The sequence below is a fragment of the Camelus ferus genome, chromosome 4 (assembly GCF_009834535.1).
Source record: "Camelus ferus isolate YT-003-E chromosome 4, BCGSAC_Cfer_1.0, whole genome shotgun sequence".
In the NCBI taxonomy this organism is placed as follows: Eukaryota; Metazoa; Chordata; class Mammalia; order Artiodactyla; family Camelidae; genus Camelus; species Camelus ferus.
The window spans coordinates 62695804-62714262 of record NC_045699.1 but is presented as its reverse complement, the minus strand read 5'-3'; the positions used below and the strand labels follow the sequence as shown (position 1 = coordinate 62714262).

The 18459-nt window shown below is 39.0% G+C and overlaps 1 protein-coding gene across 3 annotated transcripts; it reads left to right on the top strand.

Moving 5' to 3' along the window:
- Positions 1 to 23: 23 nt before the first annotated feature.
- PSMD5 (proteasome 26S subunit, non-ATPase 5) lies at positions 24 to 17272 on the top strand. Of its 3 annotated transcripts, none has more exons than XM_032478319.1 (11): positions 78 to 268; positions 3145 to 3335; positions 5447 to 5591; positions 6618 to 6731; positions 7160 to 7288; positions 9225 to 9334; positions 10939 to 11081; positions 11845 to 12036; positions 13479 to 13588; positions 13980 to 14120; positions 16519 to 17272. In XM_032478319.1, the coding sequence occupies exons 2-11, from the start codon at positions 3328 to 3330 to the stop codon at positions 16774 to 16776; spliced, it is 1350 nt and encodes a 449-aa protein (XP_032334210.1). In that variant the 5' UTR covers positions 78 to 268; positions 3145 to 3327; the 3' UTR covers positions 16777 to 17272. The 3 variants fall into 3 exon arrangements, with proteins under 3 accessions (XP_032334208.1, XP_032334210.1, XP_032334209.1); XM_032478318.1 differs by having other exon boundaries at positions 3142 to 3335; XM_032478317.1 differs by lacking the exon at positions 3145 to 3335 and having other exon boundaries at positions 24 to 268.
- Positions 17273 to 18459: the final 1187 nt, after the last annotated feature.

Sequence of the window (18459 nt, the reverse complement as noted above, 5' to 3'; positions counted from 1 at the left end):
GCCTGCGCCTGGCAGATCTCGCGAGGCTCGGAGAAGCGCGCCGGGAGCCGCGAGCTGGGCGGGCAGACAGGCGAGCCCCGGCGGGAGGGGACACAATGGCGGCCCAGGCGCTGACGCTGCTGAGGGAGGTCTCGCGGCTGGAAGCGCCGCTGGAGGAGCTCCGCGCTCTGCAGTCGGTGCTGCAGTCGGTGCCGCTCAGCGAGCTCCGCGAGCAAGCGGCGGAACTGCGCCTCGGCCCGCTTTTCTCCCTGCTCAACGAGAACCACCGGTGAGGGGACCCTGCGGCTTGAGCGGGGGCTAGTGACACCCCCAAGTATGAAGACGGGGCGGGGGGAGGGTGACAGGGGAGGCTTTTCCCAGTCGCGGTGAAGTTGAATATAGCCGAAATTTCAGAGAGGGAAGGATTCTGGGCTGAGAGGCAAGAGGCGGGGTTCAAGTCCAGGCTCTGAGGTGTACCCCTGGGCGTCGTCTGGCCTCGCTGCCTTCACCCTTGAAATGGGAATTGGAGGAGGAAAGCAAGGTTGCCCATGTCCAGGGAGAAATCCACAATCATGTATCCAAGTCCTTGGCTTTTTTCCTCCTCTTAAGAAGGAGTACTATCCTGGCAATTTGGTAGTATGCATCAATGTTTTAAATTCACATACCTTTTGATCCAGTAAATCCTGTTGTAGAAATTTAACATGCAGGTTATGCACAAAATATATGCATACAGGAATAGTCATAACAGAAGGTGACAGCAAAAAAGCAAACAAACAAAAACTGGAAACAACCTGATTATTAAAAGAGGATTTTTAAATTATGACACATGACTTTAATACTATGCAGCTGTTGGAAAAACTGATAGAGATCTATATATGTGGACATAGAAGGATCTCTAATACACACTATTGAATGAAGAAGGAAAATTGTAGGAGTTTATGATCCCGTTGTGTGTAATTTTTAAAAAGGATTATAATCCTCCGAGACCCACATGAACATTGAAAATATCTGAAAGGTACAGTGGAAACTATTAGTATGGAAGTGGGACTTAGAATGGTTAAGATGGCAACTTTTACTTTTCATTTTACGTACATCTGCAGAGTTTGATTAAAAGACACTTTGTCTTTGATCATTTGATAACTTAAGACTTTTAAAATGTTCATGATCCAGGCATTTAAAACTGACATTTCTTCTTGAAAAGATAATGAATCGCTAAATCAACACTGGACGACTTCAGAGGGCTTTCTTGGCTCCGACCTTCTAAGATTCCTCCCTTTTTCTTATGTGTTCTCCTTTCATTAATTCCGCAAGTTAACATTATTCAGGTCTGCCTATGAAATCTCTCTTATTTGTCCATTTTAATTCAGGCTCTCAGTGTTCTCCCTCTTGCTAGGTCTATTGCGTTCGTCTGACTTCTCATTACCTCTAAGCTTCCTTTTCTAGTGTGTCCTTCCCACGTAGCAGCCACAGTGAACTTCTTAGGTCATTTGGGTCACATTTTTTCCATGATTTCCCATTGCCTCCAGTGTAAAATCATGACTTCTTAGTCTGGCATTTGGACCCTTACGGTGTATTTCCATCCTACTTTTCCAGGCTCATCTTTTTCTCCACTCTGCACCTACGTCATCTGCTCCAACTACCAAGTGGCACTATTTACTTTCCCTTGAGCATGACTTGGCATTTTCCTAACTTTGTCCATACCTGTCCTTCTAACTGAATGCCCTCCCTCTCTCCAAATCTGTCTACCCTTTAAGGCCCAGGTGACATGCCATCCCCTCCAAAAAGTTTTTCTTGGTCACTCTAGTTGCAAGTGACTGGCCTCAGATCTCCTGAAGGACATTATCATTACTTCTGTTAAAGATACTTGGCACTTCTGCACTATTCCTTTCTAGTTTGTAAGTTCTTTGAAGATAGTGGCCATGTTTTTTCATCTCTGCATCCCTCCTAGGGTGCAGCACATAATACAATATATGGCAAATAAAAGATTGAACTCATGAATTTTAGAGACCCCGCCTAGTCCAACCACTTTAAATACAGATGAAGAGACTTTCAGTGATCACACAGTAAGTTAACACCAGAGATGCAGTAGAAACTGAAATGAAGGGGAGTTTGAAGAATAAGGTCCATGGGGGAGGTGGTTTGCTGAATGAAGGAGCAGTGCACTAGGAAACAATTTTAATAGAAATTTAAAGACAGGGTAATTCAGAACTCAGTACGTAGTAGATACCAATGGCAATTTGTAGGAATAATTCTCTGGATAGTGGATTGGCAGTCTCTAGATATATTGCTGTTTTCCTGGTTAAAACACACTAATTGCTGTGTATTGGTTCAGGATCTTTTCTGATAGATGCAAATCTAGAATCTTCACCAGAATTTCAGTGAGGAAAAGTAAGTCCTGAGATTACTGCTTTACATCATGGAAGGCAAACAAGACTGATTGTATGTTATTAATTCTTCGGCTTCTTGGTACCAAAGGACCACATGTTCACTGAAATCTGTGCACTATGCAGTTTAATCTACCATTGCTTTGGGGGAAAAAGAAAGACAGAAAAAAGCTTTGTTGAGATATCATTTACCTAAATAAAACAGCACCTAATAAAATACACAATTTGACAAGTTTTAACATGTATATTCCCATGAGACCATCAAGGTAGCAAAGATGTCTCTCAGCCCCAGAAGTCTCCTTGTGCCCTTTAGTGAATCCCTCTCTGCCTCAGCCAGGCAACCGCTGTTTTGCTTTCTATCCTATAGATGGGTTTCCTCTTTTTTTTAAAAAGAGTTTTATGTAAGTGGTGTCATACAGTATATACTCTTTGGTTTGGTTCCTTTCATTCAGTGTAATTATTTTAAGATTTATCCGTGTGGTGTGAGTGGAATATTTCATTCCTTTTTATTGCTGAGTAGTAATCCATGGTATGGCTGTACCACAATTTATGAATCACCTGTTGATGAACATTTGAGTTGTCTCCATTTTGGGATATTACAAATAACCCCGCTATGAACATTTGTGTACAAGTCTTTACATAGACATAGTCTTTCTTTCCTCTTTGAGTAAACACCCAGGAGTGGAATGGCTGGACCATATGGTAGGTGTGTGTTTAACTTTTAAGAAACTGCCAAACTGTTTTCCAAAGTGATCGTATCATTTTACATTCCTACCAGCAGTGTATGAGAGTGGATTATAAGCTTAAGTATAAAACTTCCAGAAGAAAAGAGGAGGAAATTTTTTTGAACTTGGGTTAAACAAAGCTTTCTTTGATGTGACACCAAAAGAATGATATATAGAAGAACAAATTCATAAATTGGACTTCATCAAAATTCTGCTCTTCAAAGGTCACAGTTAAGAGAATGAAAAGGCAAGTCACAAATGGAGAAAAATCTTTGCAAAGAATATTTCTGATAAAGAACTTGTATTCAGAGTATATAAAGAATTCTCAAAACTTAATAACAAGAACCCAATTTTAAAATAGGGAGAAGTATTTGAACAAGATGTGTGGATTGCAAATAAGCAAATGAAAAAATAACATGATTAGTCATTAGGGAAATGTAAATTAAAATCACATTGATATCCTACTACACACCTACTAGAATGGCTAAAACAGAAAGACACTGAAGTGACCCATGTCCATCAGTGGATGAATGAGTAAACAAAACGTGGTGTATACACACATACACACAATGGAAAAATTTTCAACTTTAAAAAGGAAAGAAATTCTGACACATGCTACACATGGATGAACTTTAAAGACATTATATTAAGTGAAGTAAATCAGACATATAAAGACCATATTGTATGATCCCAGTTATATGAGGTACCTAGAGTAGTCAGATTTGTAAAGACAAAGTGAGAATGGTTGTCACCAGGAGCTGAGGGGGAGGGGACAATGAGGGGTTAGTTTCAGTTTGGGAGGATGAAAAAGGTCTGGAGATGGATGGTGGTGGTGATGGTCACATAATAATATGACTGTACTTAATTCCACAGAACTGTACATTGAAAAATGGTTAAAGTGGTTAATTTTATGGTATATACAACTGTATTTCTTTTAAAAAAAGAAAAAAACCTGTACCCTTTAGCATTCACTCCCCATTCCCTGTTTCATCCCCTTCCCCAGCAACCAGGAATCTGCTTTCTGTCTCTATGGACTTGTCTGTTCTGGAAATTTCTCATAAATAGAATCATCGCATCAAAAGGAAGCCTTTTGTGTCTGGCTTCTTTCACTTAGCATCATATTTTCAAGGTTCATTCATGTTGTAGCATGTATCAGCACCTCATTCCTTTTTCATGTTTGAATAATATTCCATTGTGTGGCTATATCACATTTATGCATTCATTCATTGATGGACATTTGGGTTGTTTCCATTTGTGTGCAGATACTTGTGTGGACATATGTTTTCAATTATCTTGGGTATAAAAACATTCTTAATTGCTCCCTTAGGCTTGATTGTGCAAAAGTGCAGTCCTTAAGTTAAAAGGATATGTTCTTTTTCAAGGCTTTTGCTATGTATCGCTTAATCACCTTTTAGAAAGACACTAGTTTAATTATATACTCCTGTTAGGCAGTATAAGTGCCTGTTTGTACTGCCTATTAAGAGACAAGGAAGTTACTCATGAAACACCTTCTTTATCTGCATCTGGTGGTCATCAAGTTCTGCTTAATTTACCTTCTTAATAGCTCTTGAATCTTTTCCCTCTTCTCCATTCCCACTGCTGCTTCCTTGTCTTGTTCCTTCATCACTTCTCACCATCAACTACCTTCTAACTGAAAATCCTTTCTCTAACACTGTTGCAGAGTGATCTCATCATATTACTTCTCTGCTTTAAAATCACTTCATGGCTTGCCATTGCCTTTTGGAAAAAGGCTAAATTCCATAGCAGGATGTAAAAGACCTATCAGAATCTAGCTTCTGTGCATCTTTCCTGTTTCATTTCTTGTCATTCATCTTTCTCCCCACTTCTCTCCCACCCCATCATACCAAGCAACTTGTGGTTCCTGGAATGCATAACACAATCTCATTCCTCTGTGTCTTTCATATGCTACTAACCCCTTTACCTGAAACACCTTTCTTCTCTTAGATAATTCCCACTTTTTCTTAAAGTTTAGCTCAGGTGTTACCCCTCTAGAAGGGCTTCCCTGAACCCTGTGTTCTTTTCTGAGCTCCCATAGCTTCCAGCTCTCACCTACAGCATTTATCTACTTGGATTATAGTTGCCTTTCTATTTTTCTGTGTCTTCCATTAAACTGAGCTCCTTGAGATTAGAGAATATAGCTTATCCTTCTTTATAGCCCCAGCACAGGCATGGCACATAATAGGTACTTAGTAGATGTTGAATAAATAGTAGAAGCTGTGTTTCGTAGGGACATTTGTGTGGAGGAGCTCCTTAGTGAGCCAGATGCCAGATGTTATTAGGTTGTTACTTCCTACCTGGTGGGACATGAACTCATGCGATCTATGGTGTCTCCTTTAGGGAACAGACTACTTTGTGTGTATCCATCCTGGAGAGGTTGCTCCAAGCTTTGGAGCCAGTTCATGTGGCCCGGAACCTCAGGAGTGACCTGCAGAGGGGACTGACTCATCCCAATGATTCTGTAAAAATCCTCACTCTGTCCCAGGTATGAAATCATACAAGCAGATAATAAGGGAACTGACATTTAGTGACCACCTGCCCTGGGCCAGGCTCTGTGCTGGGTGCCAGAGACAGAGGGGTGAAGAAAGCATGTGCTCTCTCAGTCCCTAGGGAGTGTCTGGTCTATTCTAGTGTATGCAGCTAACTATAACCAGGGGGATAGAAGCTAAAGTAGGAGGTTGCACCTGGTACCATCTGAATCAATCATTCATTCATCAAAGTACTGAGTTCCTTATTCCTGGCATTGTACCGTGTGTTGTTAGAGCTACCAAGTTAAAGAAAGCCTGCTTCTTTCCTTCAAGGAGCCCTGAGTCTAGAGGAAAAGATTGCTATGTTAGGTCTTGGTCTAGTGGCATGAACGAGGTACTGCTGTAAAGGTCACTCTGCCAACAAATTAAGACAATAACTCTTACCACCCTGGAAACCAAACATGCTACTGTTTTGGGTGAAGAACTGCTGCTGAGGTGAAGTGACAGAAGCTGAGTGGTTAGTTATCCAGTAGATGTTCAACTGCTGCTTTTCCTTTTCTCCTCTGAGGTGTTTATTCAAAAACAGGGGAAATTATCTATCTATTCACTGACCATTTACGTGCAGAACTCTGTAGGTAGGACGTTCTTTACCGTAGTTAGTCACATTTAATCTTTATTACTAACCTACAGTTAAGTGTCAGTATTCCCGCATTACAGACAAGAAATTAGGCTCAAAGAAGTTATTTAATTCACCCAAGATCAACACAACTGAAAATTGATCAAACTAGGATTTGTATTGTTGTCATTCACTGAAAGGTCACAACTGTTTACCCGCCATCTTTTTTTTTTCTTCCCTTTCAAAGATGCGACTATACCATCTGTGTGTTTGACTTTAATGAATTCAGGTTGTTTGGAATTTTTAATGACTTATAGCTGTAATCAGTAACTCCTAAAATGACTGCACACTAAGGAAATTTGACCATCGTTTGTTCTCATGTAGCCTTGCCTTTGGAAGAGTATTTCTGATTGTTTTCTCCTTTCAGGTTGGAAGAATTGTTGAAAATTCTGATGCTGTTACTGAGATTCTAAATAATACTGAATTACTAAAACAAATCGTTTATTGTATTGGTGGAGAGAATCTATCTGTAGCTAAAGCGGTGAGTTGGTTACAACCATCAGCCTAAACACGCAGACAATAGTGTCCTAAAAGACAGAGAAAGGCCTTCGGGATTGAGAGGTGAAGGTTTAGAATGAATGATTTGTGTAATTGAATATGCAACCTCATGTGGGTGATACTGATTAAATAAATGGTGTCAAATAAGTACTGTTAACCCCTTCTATTTCCTAGACTACACATATCTAAATTATCCATCAGGGGATTTACATTGATCGGGTTGCTTGATTAGAAGCTTTTTCTATTTTCTGTTGAGAATCTTTTCCAACTATAAATAATAATAGCTAAAATGTCGTGAATGCTCATTAGATAAGGTGCACTCCATACACTGAATTTCACATTAGTCTTATGAAGTAGAAAATAACAATTGTGTATTTTTATGGCTTATGAGATACTTTCTTTCCTTCTAAGGCCATTAAATCCCTGTCAAGAATATCACTGACCCAAGCTGGCCTGGAGGCTTTATTTGAAAGTAATCTGCTGGATGATTTGAAAAATGTAATGAAAACAAATGACATTGTTCGATACAGGGTGTATGAGGTAAGACTGGAAGCATACTTTCTGGTGCCTGCAATTCAGAATGCAGTAAGGCTTACGGTGGAAGGCAAGATGGTTCATTTAGCATGTATTTATTGAGTATATAGTCTGTGTTAGGCCCTATACTAAGTGCTTGGGATGTAGGGATGAACTCCCAGCCTAGTGTATGAAACGAATCATAAAAAAAATTTACACTGCACTCTCAGTACTGTGATAGAGGATATACCATTGAAACTAGACTTTGAAAAATTTAGTTGTAGTAGTGGTAATGAGAAGCAGCTTTGTACTGAGCAGTGTGCTAAATCCTCACATGTACTGTCTTCAGTTCTCACAGTAAACCCTGTACTTCATTATCATTAATGAATCTCACTATTGATGGAGTCATTGACCCAAGGCCACACAGTTAATAAGCTCCATATTCAAAATGAAACCCTCCACAGTCCAATCCCCTCTTCAGGACACTTGCTTACTTTGCATGTCTTAACATTGCAATGCTTTGATTTTCCTTCTGCTTCTCTGGCTGTTTCTTCTTGGTCTCCTGGCTCCTTAGCCTCTGTTGAACTTTTAATTGTTTATTCCTAAGCAGTTGTGTTCATCCTGTGACTTCAGTTCCCACCTGCAATGGTGATGACTCTCACGTGTAAACCTCCAAGCCAGACCTCTCTACTGAGCTCAGCCCTTCACGTAAACTGCTTTCTTACTCTCTCTCCCTTGGACATATTCTAGTTCATTCATGTTCACGTTCAAACCAAACACCTGATCTTCTCCACCTGCCTCCTCCCCCTAAAGAAAAACAGCAGCAACAAACTGGCCTGTCTTGCAGCCCATGTGTCTGGTCATTAGACCTCCAGCTCACTTTCTTTTTTTTTTTTTTTTTTTTTAACATTTTTTATTTATTTATCATCATTTTGCAATTTTGTGTCAAATTCCAATGTAGAGCACAATTTTTCAGTTATACATGAACATGCATATATTCATTGTCACATTTTTTTTCTCTGTGAGCTACCATAAGATCTTGTATATATTTCCCTGTGCTATACAGTATAATCTTGTTTATCTATTCTACAATTTTGAAATCCCAGTCTATCCCTTCCCACCCCCCACCCCCTTGGGAACCACAGGTTTGTATTCTATGTCTGTGAGTCTATTTCTGTTTTGTATTTATGCTTTGGTTGTTTGTTTGTTTGTTTTTTAGATTCCACAGTATAAGTGATCTCATATGGTATTTTTCTTTCTCTTTCTGGCTTACTTCACTTAGAATGACATTCTCCAGGAGCATCCGCAGCTTACTTTCTGTGAGGCTGTGTTCTTCCTGCCACGTATCCATTCAGTCATCACATTGTGGCAATTTTACTTAAACCTATGCATTTCTTCTCTTTGACATAGCCACCACCACCCTAGTCTAAGCTACCAGTATCCCTCCCCTGGAGTACTATATATGCATCCAAACTGGTCTGCTCTCTTCCATTCTTGTCACCACTAGTCTGTCATCACATACACCCACAATGATTTTTTAAAAATCAAAATCTGATTCTGTTGTTCCTCTGCTTAAAATCCTTGGTGTCCTGTATTGCTCAGTAAGCCCTCAGAACATACTTGTTGAATCAGTATGAATGAATGAATGGTTGACTGATGGAATGCGTGCTTGAATGAATGAATGAATGATTTTGACTAGTCTGTTTGTTTTTGCTGATTTGAGCTTTTGTCCTGATTGATGATTTTTTTTTTAAGTACAGATACACCCAAATATAATGGAGCATTTCTGTGCCAAGTTTCTTATGTGTTCAGTAAAGTTTTCTTACTTGCAGAGACAAATAGTGGACTTTTAAAAATTCAATTATATAAAGTACCTAGTCCTGCATTTAACTTAAAATGACAAGTCTAACAAGTTTGGAGCTGTTTTGACCTTTCTGCTTTTTCTGTTCTTTTTTTCTTTCAGCTAATTGTGGAGATTTCTTCTGTGTCCCCAGAATCTTTAAACTACTGTACCACCAGTGGATTGGTAACCCAGCTCCTTAAGGAACTGACTGGTGAGGATGTGCTTGTCAGGTATGTTGACTGAGAGAGTTTAGAGCAAAATGTCCTCTTTTGGAGGGCCAGATGACAACCTTGGGACTTAGTGTGGTCTTCCCGAGTAGAGCCTGTGCTTAGGTTGCAGTCTTGTGACCAGATGTCCTGAAGACGGGGCCTTTAGAAAACTGTTCAAGGTACATGCAGCATGCTGGAACTTAGCAAAGTCTTTCATGACAGTTTAGCTACTTTTGAATAACTATGTTCCCTGTCCTTAGGCATGTGTGCTCTTTACAGAGTTGCCAATCACATGGCGACTGCCATTTTGTATTACTTAACAGGTTAACATACACATTTTTTGTGTTGTTAAATAATAGCACTATGGCATGATGGAAAAACATGGACTTTTGAAAATGGTTCAGACTTGGGCTTGCATGCGTCTCTGCCACTTATTAGCTGTTTGACCGTAGAGAAATTCTTCTAACCTTTCTGCACCTGAGTTTCCTCATCTCCTAACTGGAACACTTACAACCCTGTAAAGAAGATAATGTGAGGAGTAAATGAATTGACCATGGAGACCAATACAACGGCTGATATAGGTTCTCAAAGGAATGTTAATTCCAGTCTCTCTACTCCCAGCCCCACCTTACTCCCTAAGTCCCCTTTAATATTTGCCAAATGTTTCCTTGTGGGTATTCCACAATTTACTGACGCTTCCTCACTGTTGAGCACTTGGTTTGCTTCAAGTATTTTGCAGTTATAATAGCACTATAATTACCTTTGTGTACAAATTTTGTTTTCTTTATTTTAAATAATTTCCCATTTGTCCTGTGTTCTTTAAATGACTGAATTTGTTACTCACATGCATAAACCAGTAACCAGTTACACTGTTTTAAAGCATTTGAGTTACATTGTTTCAAAGCATTCCTAATAAGGAAATTATTTTGTTAAATTTCTTTAGCTTTGTATCAGATTTTGCAACATAGGAAAAAACCTTGCAAAATAGTCAGCTAAGTTACCTTAGGATCAACTGTAAAAATACTTTTTTTAGTTAATTGGGGAAATTCGGCCATGGTTAGGTGTTAGATGATGCCAAAGATTATTATTTTTTTTAATATGTGGTAAAGACATTGTAATTGTGTGAGAAAATATGTTTTTTAGAGATGCATGCTGAAGCATGGAGAGGTAAATGGCAAGATCATTAGACTTTGCTTTAACATAATTCAGCAAAAAATGGAGAAAAAAAAGAGTTGAAATAAATAAAGCAAAATCTTGATAACTATACAATCAGGATTACTGTACAATCATGGGTACATGGGAGCTTACTGTACTGTTCTCTTTTGTGTAAGTTTGACATTTCAAAATAAAACAAAGGTTTAAAAACTTTTAGGAAGTAGCTATGTGATAGTGGAAACAATAGTGGGCCTTAAGTCAGAGGTCGTGATTTAAGTCTTAACTCTCCCTTGTAAAAACAATGTGATTCTAGACAAGTCACTGCAATTTTCTCATCTTCGTGTCCTCATCTGAAAAGTAGAGCTGGGATCATTGACCTTTCACATTTAGTGGGAAGAATTATATGCAATAATCTGTATGAAAGCAATTTATAAGCTATGCTAATCATATGCAAAATCTTGGCATTTCAGAGCCACCTGTATAGAGATGGTGACATCACTGGCATGTACTCATCATGGACGACAGTACCTTGCTCAGGAAGGAGTAATTGATCAGATTTCTAACATAATTGTGGGGGCCGATTCAGACCCTTTCTCTAGCTTCTATTTGCCAGGTAAGAAACACTGGTGCTTGTGGAAATAATGGTATGTGTTTTGTTTCTGAGTTACCTCTGACCAGGAAGGCTGGGGTTGTTTTCTCTGGAGCTGATCCCCTTGGGATGATACCCATAGCCCCTTAATGAAGTGGGATCAATTGCTCTGGGAGCCATGCACTCTTGATTCTGATTTTTTTTGGAAATATTACTGTTTAGAGCATTAGGATGTTTCCCTTGAACCTCAGCCAAAGGAAACATAAGTAAAACTACTAGTAATGACATTTATAGTATGTTTCACAGATTCAGCAGATCTCTGAGTTGGAATCTTTATCTAATACAGAATTACTCTGTTCTAGGACATGGCTGATTACTTTTTCTTGAGTACTTGCAGAAATTGGAAGGTTAATGCTTTCCTTAGGTAGCTTCGTTTATTTCATTGATGAGCATCTCTGTTTAAAAAATATCTTCCTGATAGCGACTCCAGACTTACCTTCCTGTAATGTGCATAGACCAGTCCGTGCTCTTCTCCCTCTTGCACATGACAGTGCTTCAGTCCTTGGACCCAGCTCCACTGACACCCTGGGGTTTCTCTTCCCTCAGCAGCACATATCACAGGTCCTTCAGTGTCTCCTTATGGTCTGTCTGATTTCCAGGCAAAACAGTACCATAACCTTTCTCCTCTCTCTGGCCTGTAGTTTATTGCTATCCCATGAAAACGTAGGGCCCACAATTTATGCTGTCTTTTTCCTCTACTAAAATACATTGTTGTCAATATCTTCAGGATTTGTGAAGTTTTTTGGAAACCTGGCTATCATGGATAGTCCTCAACAGGTCTGTGAACGTTATCCTGTTTTTGTGGAAAAAGTCTTTGAAATGATGGAAAGTCAGGACCCCACCATGATTGGTGTAGCAGTGGACACGATTGGAATTCTGGGATCCAATGTTGAAGGAAAACAGGTTTTACAGAAAACAGGTTGGTATGATTTGTTTTGGCTTTCCTTAAGGATATCTTAATTTTTGACAAAGATTCGTTATGTAAGTTCATTTGCTGGTATGTTAGCTGCATTACAGATGACAGTCTTTTTACCATGACCTTGGACTGTCCCTTAAAGAGTCTCATAGTTATTACTGAATTTTTTTTTTAAACTTGGCTGGACCAAGCATTCTTTCCTCTTTCTGTCTTCCTTAAATAGTATTCATGGTACAAAGACCATAGTCTGGAGTCAGAAAGACCTAGATTCTTGTCCCAATTCTAACACTGACTTAGCTCTCTGAACTTCACTTACTCATATCACAACTTTAGGCCTCATTTTCCTCATTTCTTTTTTTAATGAAAAGAGTAATAGCTACTTCTCAGAGTTGTGTAAATATTTAATGAAAAAGATACATTTGTTTTATATTTGTAATGTCAAGAAAGGAACAGAAATAAAAATCTGTTATAAAATTTTATGTCAAGAGTGATCCTTGTATGGCACATCCATGAGTATCTTGCATATATTATAAATTCTGCACACAAAAAATAATGTACAGCACTGTTAAAGCCCTTGTGAAGTGTATGTTGGAAATTAATATGCTGTTGTGTATCACAGCTAATACCCATGTCATGTGTACTCTTCTAAGTGCATGTGCCTTTAACATATAAACCATTTGCAGTCCTGCAGAGAACATATACCATTGTCATTCTCATTTTACAGGCAGAGGTAGCTGAAACTTAGAGAAGTTAAAATAACTTTTCTAAAATCATTCAGACTGTGGGGCAGCTGCTACTCAAATTTAGGTCCTTTGATTCCAGGTCCTCTGCACTTTGACTTACATATGCTGTGTTGCATGGGAATGCGTTTTAGGCCTGTCACTTGGTCTCTGACTACGTGTTTAGTTCTATGTTGGTTTAGGTTGGGAGCAGTCATAATATATGAAATCCTACTTTAAAAAATCTCATTGTTCAATCAATAGCCATTAGGATGGCTATTATTTTCTTTAAAAAAAAAAAACAGCAAATAACATGTGTTGACAAGAATGTGAGAAACTGGAACCCTTGTGAATGTCTGAGGGGAATGTAAAATGGTACAGCTGCTGTGAAAATATGGTGATTCCTCAAAAAATTAACACAGAATTACCATATGATCTAGCATTTCCACTTCTAGGTGGAATTCCAATTCGATGTGGCACCTCGAGTAGTCAAATTCACAGAGACAGAAAGCAGAATAGTAGTCACCAGAGGGCTTGGAGGGGAGGGGGCTTGTTATTTATTGAGTACAGTTTCAGTTTGAGATGATAAAAAAACGTTCTGCAGATGGATGGTGGTGATGGTTGCACAGCAATGTGAATGTACTGAGCCGTATGCTTAAAGATAGTTAAAATGGTAACTTTTATGTGTGCTTTACCACAAAAAGTATATCTTGTTACCCTTCAAAGGAACTCGCTTTGAACGCTTGCTCATGAGAATGGGATATCAAGCAAAGAATGCCTCAACAGAGCTCAAAATTAGGTGTTTGGATGCAATTTCATCTCTTTTTTATTTACCGGTAAGTAGACTGGGAAATTAATGAAGGACAGTGGGATATTTGGGGGAGAATAAATCTGTGTGAATCAACATAATTCTGGTTGACTTACATAAATGTTGACCAAATAAATGCCATCTTTCTCAGTCTTAGTGAAAGAAGAGAACCCTCATTATATGACTATAACATTTTTTAAGTTAAAGTGAAATCATGGAGTATGAGAACTAGAGGGGATCCTAGAGATTGCTCAGTCAACCCCATCAAAAGCAAAACAAAACAAAACTGAGGCAGTTTGGGTCGTGTTTGGGGAAGAGTGCTCCAGACTTGGCCCACAGCCAGTTAATGACAGAGTGTGATCAGAACCCAGGTTTCCTGACTTCCTAATGTCTTGAGATTTTCCTTTTCTGTCCTCTAGCCTGAGCAGCAGACTGATGACCTCCTTAGGATGGCAGAATCCTGGTTTTCTTCTTTATCTCGGGACCCGCTGGAGCTCTTCCGTGGCATCAGCAATCAACCGTTCCCTGAGCTACACTGTGCTGCCCTGAAAGTGTTCACGGTAGGCATCCTCTTGTTTCCCACAGGCCCTTCTGGGACTGTCACTTCCACACGGGAGTGCTTAACCGTGAGTGAGTCCCTCTGCACAGCCCTGGGGATACACAAGTGCATAGTGAGTTTCTACCCTCACTGTTAATGTAGACTAATGAGGGAGACAAACGTGTAAACGGATTGTTTCAGTGAAAGGTATTAGGTGCTGTGGCAAGTATTTGAACAGGGTGCTATGGATCACAGAATTAATTCCAGGTTCCTTATCTGCCATCAAGCAAAGCCCTTACTGACCTAACCCTGGTCTTCTTCCTGAGCCGCCTTAGTTCCTGCCATTCCCTTCTGGCACTCGATGCTCTGCAGATACCAAACTGCTTGCTTCATATCTCTGGACCCTCATGTACTCTCTGCACTCAGCACTCTTCCCTCACTTTGCCTGTTAACTTCTTGTTCATTCTTCAAGGACCAGCTCAGGTGTCTCTTCAGCAAGCTTTGCCCAAACCCACAAGTCTGAGTTAAGCAGTGTCTGCTCTCATACTTTGCATTTATTCATTCGTTCAGCAAGTATTTGTTGAGTTTCTTTTCTTTGCTAGGTTCTGGGGATACAAGAGTGAACAAAATATACAAAGACTTTTCTTTCATATAGCTCACTGTCTATTGAGGGACCCAGGCAGAAATTATTATGTAGTTAATTGTATAATTATAGTTGTGGTAAGGATTATACCTCTGTGTTCTGTTTATTACACTTTGTTGAAAATGTTTATTTATTGACCTATTCAAAATTTATTGAGAGTAGAAACCATATCTGATTTAACTTTTTAGCCTCAGCACTTACTGTGGTTCCCCGGGCTTGTGGAAATGTAGTGATCACTTTAGTAATCCTAGTAACGGGGTCTCAGGCAGCATGCTTGGCCTACGGGGTGGGGGAGCAAGGAGAGGAGATGACGAGAAGGAAGGCTTCCTGCAGAATGTAATTCATGATCTGGGTTTTGAAGGATACAGTACACCTATCAACTTCAGGAATGGTGTGTTATAGACTGTTTCACCCCTGTCAGTAGTCCCTGTGATGGTCATTTTGGCTCCTGCACGGGTAGTCTCATTGTCACTGGGTTTTTTCCCCTCCCACTCTTCTACGGTATGCTCCACTTAGGCAGGCATAGTTGTAGAGATAATTTTTTGATTTACTGGTTTGGATGACTTTTTATTTCAGCCCACCCTTCACCCTCAACTACTGTTAAGTAGGCTGATGTTTCTCAAACTGTAAGAGCTTGTTAGAATGTAGATTGTGATTCAGTGGTTCTGGGATAAAGCCCGAGATCTTGAATTTCTGACAAGTTCCCAGTCGATGCTAACAGGCTGCAGAGCACATTTTGAGAGGAAGAGACTAGACTGTCAACTTGATTGTTCCTTGTTCTTCATTGAAATGTAGTAGTGGGGTTTTTTAAACAAACCTTATAAAAGTTGCTTATTCATTTTTAAATTTGGAAAAGATTGAGAAGTAGAAGTTTTTTAAATCACAGAGTCATACCTCTTTGGTGTATCTCCTTTTAGTGTTGGTGTTCGTGTTGCTGTTTATTTATTTATTATTTATTGGTGAAATATTTCAAACATACAGCCATACCTTTCTACCTCTACCCAATCCCGTTTCTCTTTCTCTAGATGTGACCACTGTCATGAATTCAGGGTTTATAAGGGCAGGCGTGACTTTATACTTTTACTGCGTGTGCATATCCTTAAATTACAGTATTTTACATATTCTTAAGTTTTGTAGATGGAATCATGCTGTTCACATCATTCTGCAACTTGCTTCTTCTCTTTAATGTTGTTTTTAAGATTTAGCTATAGTAAAAGAGGCAATTAGAAAGTCATTAATATTTCATTGAATAGCCACAGCGTGTCACTCTCCAGTAAATGAAGATGTAGATCGTATCTCTTACAAATGATGGTACAATGAACAGTCTCGAAACTGTCCTCACGCACAAGTATGAGAGCTTCTTTAGGGTAGCCTTTTGTCCTCTAGTCTTTGTTTTTATTTTTCTGTTGTTGTGATTATGCATGTATATAATTTGGATCTATTTTTTTCATATAACCTATTCTTTATAAACATTATTCTTAATGTTTATTTAATTTTTTATTGCTGTAAACCATAATTTACTTACCCACCTTTCCACTGTTAGGGATGTGTACTGTACCTCTCACACTGCGACAGGCATCTTTGTATATAAAGGTTTTTTTTTTAATACTTTGATTATTTTCTTAAGTTAGCGTTCAGGAGGGAATTACTTAGGCAAAAAGTAACATTTTTTAAGGTTCATGTTGCCAGATTTCCTTCTGAGGTTTGTGCCATCTCGTTAACAAACTTAACCTCTTAAGGCTCAGAGGAATTGTGTTCTTTCTGCTTTCCATTTCAGGCCATTGCAAACCAACCCTGGGCTCAGAAACTTATGTTTCACAGTCCAGGTTTCGTAGAATATGTGATGGACCGGTCCGTAGAGCATGACAAAGCTTCAAAGGATGCCAAATATGAACTGGTGAAAGCACTTGCCAATTCTAAGACAATTGCAGAAATCTTTGGGAACCCAAATTATTTGAGGCTCAGAACTTACCTGAGTGAAGGTCCATACTACGTGAAACCTATTTCCACGACAGCAGTGGAAGGAGCTGAATGATTTTTTGTAGAGTCTTCACCACTTATTGACCAAAATTTTTCCTGAGTCATCTGACTCCATCTGTATTTTACAAAACAGAGACTTCCCTCCCACCAGAGTTATCATGGAGTATCTAATGTAACTTTATCACCGACACTGGTTGTGTTTCTACACTGAAATACAGTGTAAATCCAGGAAAGCAGGCACACTTGGTCATTGATCCAGATGTTCTTCAGACTCCTTTGACCACCTTAATCTTTGCAAGAAAATGGAAGTTTTGTTCTCCTCCCAGAAAGTTTTTGTGGACTTCTCACTGCCTTATTTTAAAACCCACTTCAACTTAAATGGAACTAAATTGTTTCTGAATTCTCTTTATCACTTTTTTTTTTTTCTTTCGGTCCTTTCTCCACTTCTGATTCCACTTTCACAGTCTTGGATATAAATATTCTTTGTAAAACAAATATATGCAATCTTAAAATTATGTTCCCTGTGCTAAGAATAAATACTTTTAATAAGATCTCTTGATTTTTTTGTTATTATTATTCCTTTGAAAAATAGATAATAAATCTTTTTAAAGTGTTTCTAGTGTTCATTGATGGTTTGTTTTTGTTGTTGTTTGTTTGTTTGTTTGTTTGTTTGTTTTGCTGTTGCTCAGTGCATTTAACTGTGTTGTGGTTTGGGGTAGGGAGGCGTGATGACATGCTAAACCAGAAAGGTCCCCAAACTGTCATTTTATTTATTAGTGGGTCATCATTGTTGAGTTTTGCTTTTAATTTTTGAGGTTCATTCAGTCAATATTGAGTTGATCAGCTAGAGGGAGAAACCAACTCCTAACAGCCAGAGTCAGAATGAAGGGGACACTATGTCTAAACCAGGACACCATCCCACTGATGAACAAAGGGTGCACTTTCTTTTCATTGACAGAAAATGTTCTCACCTGTTCTCCAGTGCTCTGCTCTCTAAATGGCAAAGCAATCACCAATCTAGAGGCTTCTACATTGATGTGTTAACAGAGTGTGATGGTTCAGAATGTAGAGATAGATTTCTTTTAAGCCACAGTGATGCTGATAAACCATCCCTGCTCTGTTACAAAATGGTTCTCACGTGACTGGAATTTTCTTGTCCCCAGATTGGTCATCTCTTCCACCATCTCTGGTATCCCTGAGTCGCCCCTTTTCCATGTTTCCATACTGATTGTTTCCCTACTGCTGTTACCACTAATGGGGCTACTGCCAAGGCTTTCCTGGCCTGAGAAACATTCTCTAAGGTGACTTATATTTAGTCTCATTCATGATACGATTTTATTCATTTAACATCAGAGTAAGATTAAATAAAATATGCAAATTAGTGTTTTATTTTGCACTTAATAAATAAACAGTATTGACTGCTCATTATGTACTTGGCATTTGCAAAAGTATTAGATGTTGTCCTAAGGGCTAAGTTCATCTCATTTAATTTTTACCTCTCTGTTTCATGGATGAAACTGAGGCTCAGAGAAGTTAAGTAGCTTATCCCCAGATCACACAGGTAGCAAGCAGTTAATAGTGGAGGAAAATAGATCAATAAAAAAATTAACATATAGTGAATACAATTACAGAGGAAAACAGAACACCCACCCTAGACTTGAGAGAAGGTTTTCCAGAGAAGTAAACACCTGAATCTTGAAGAACCACTAGGAGCTAGTCAAGTAAAGAACAGAGGGGA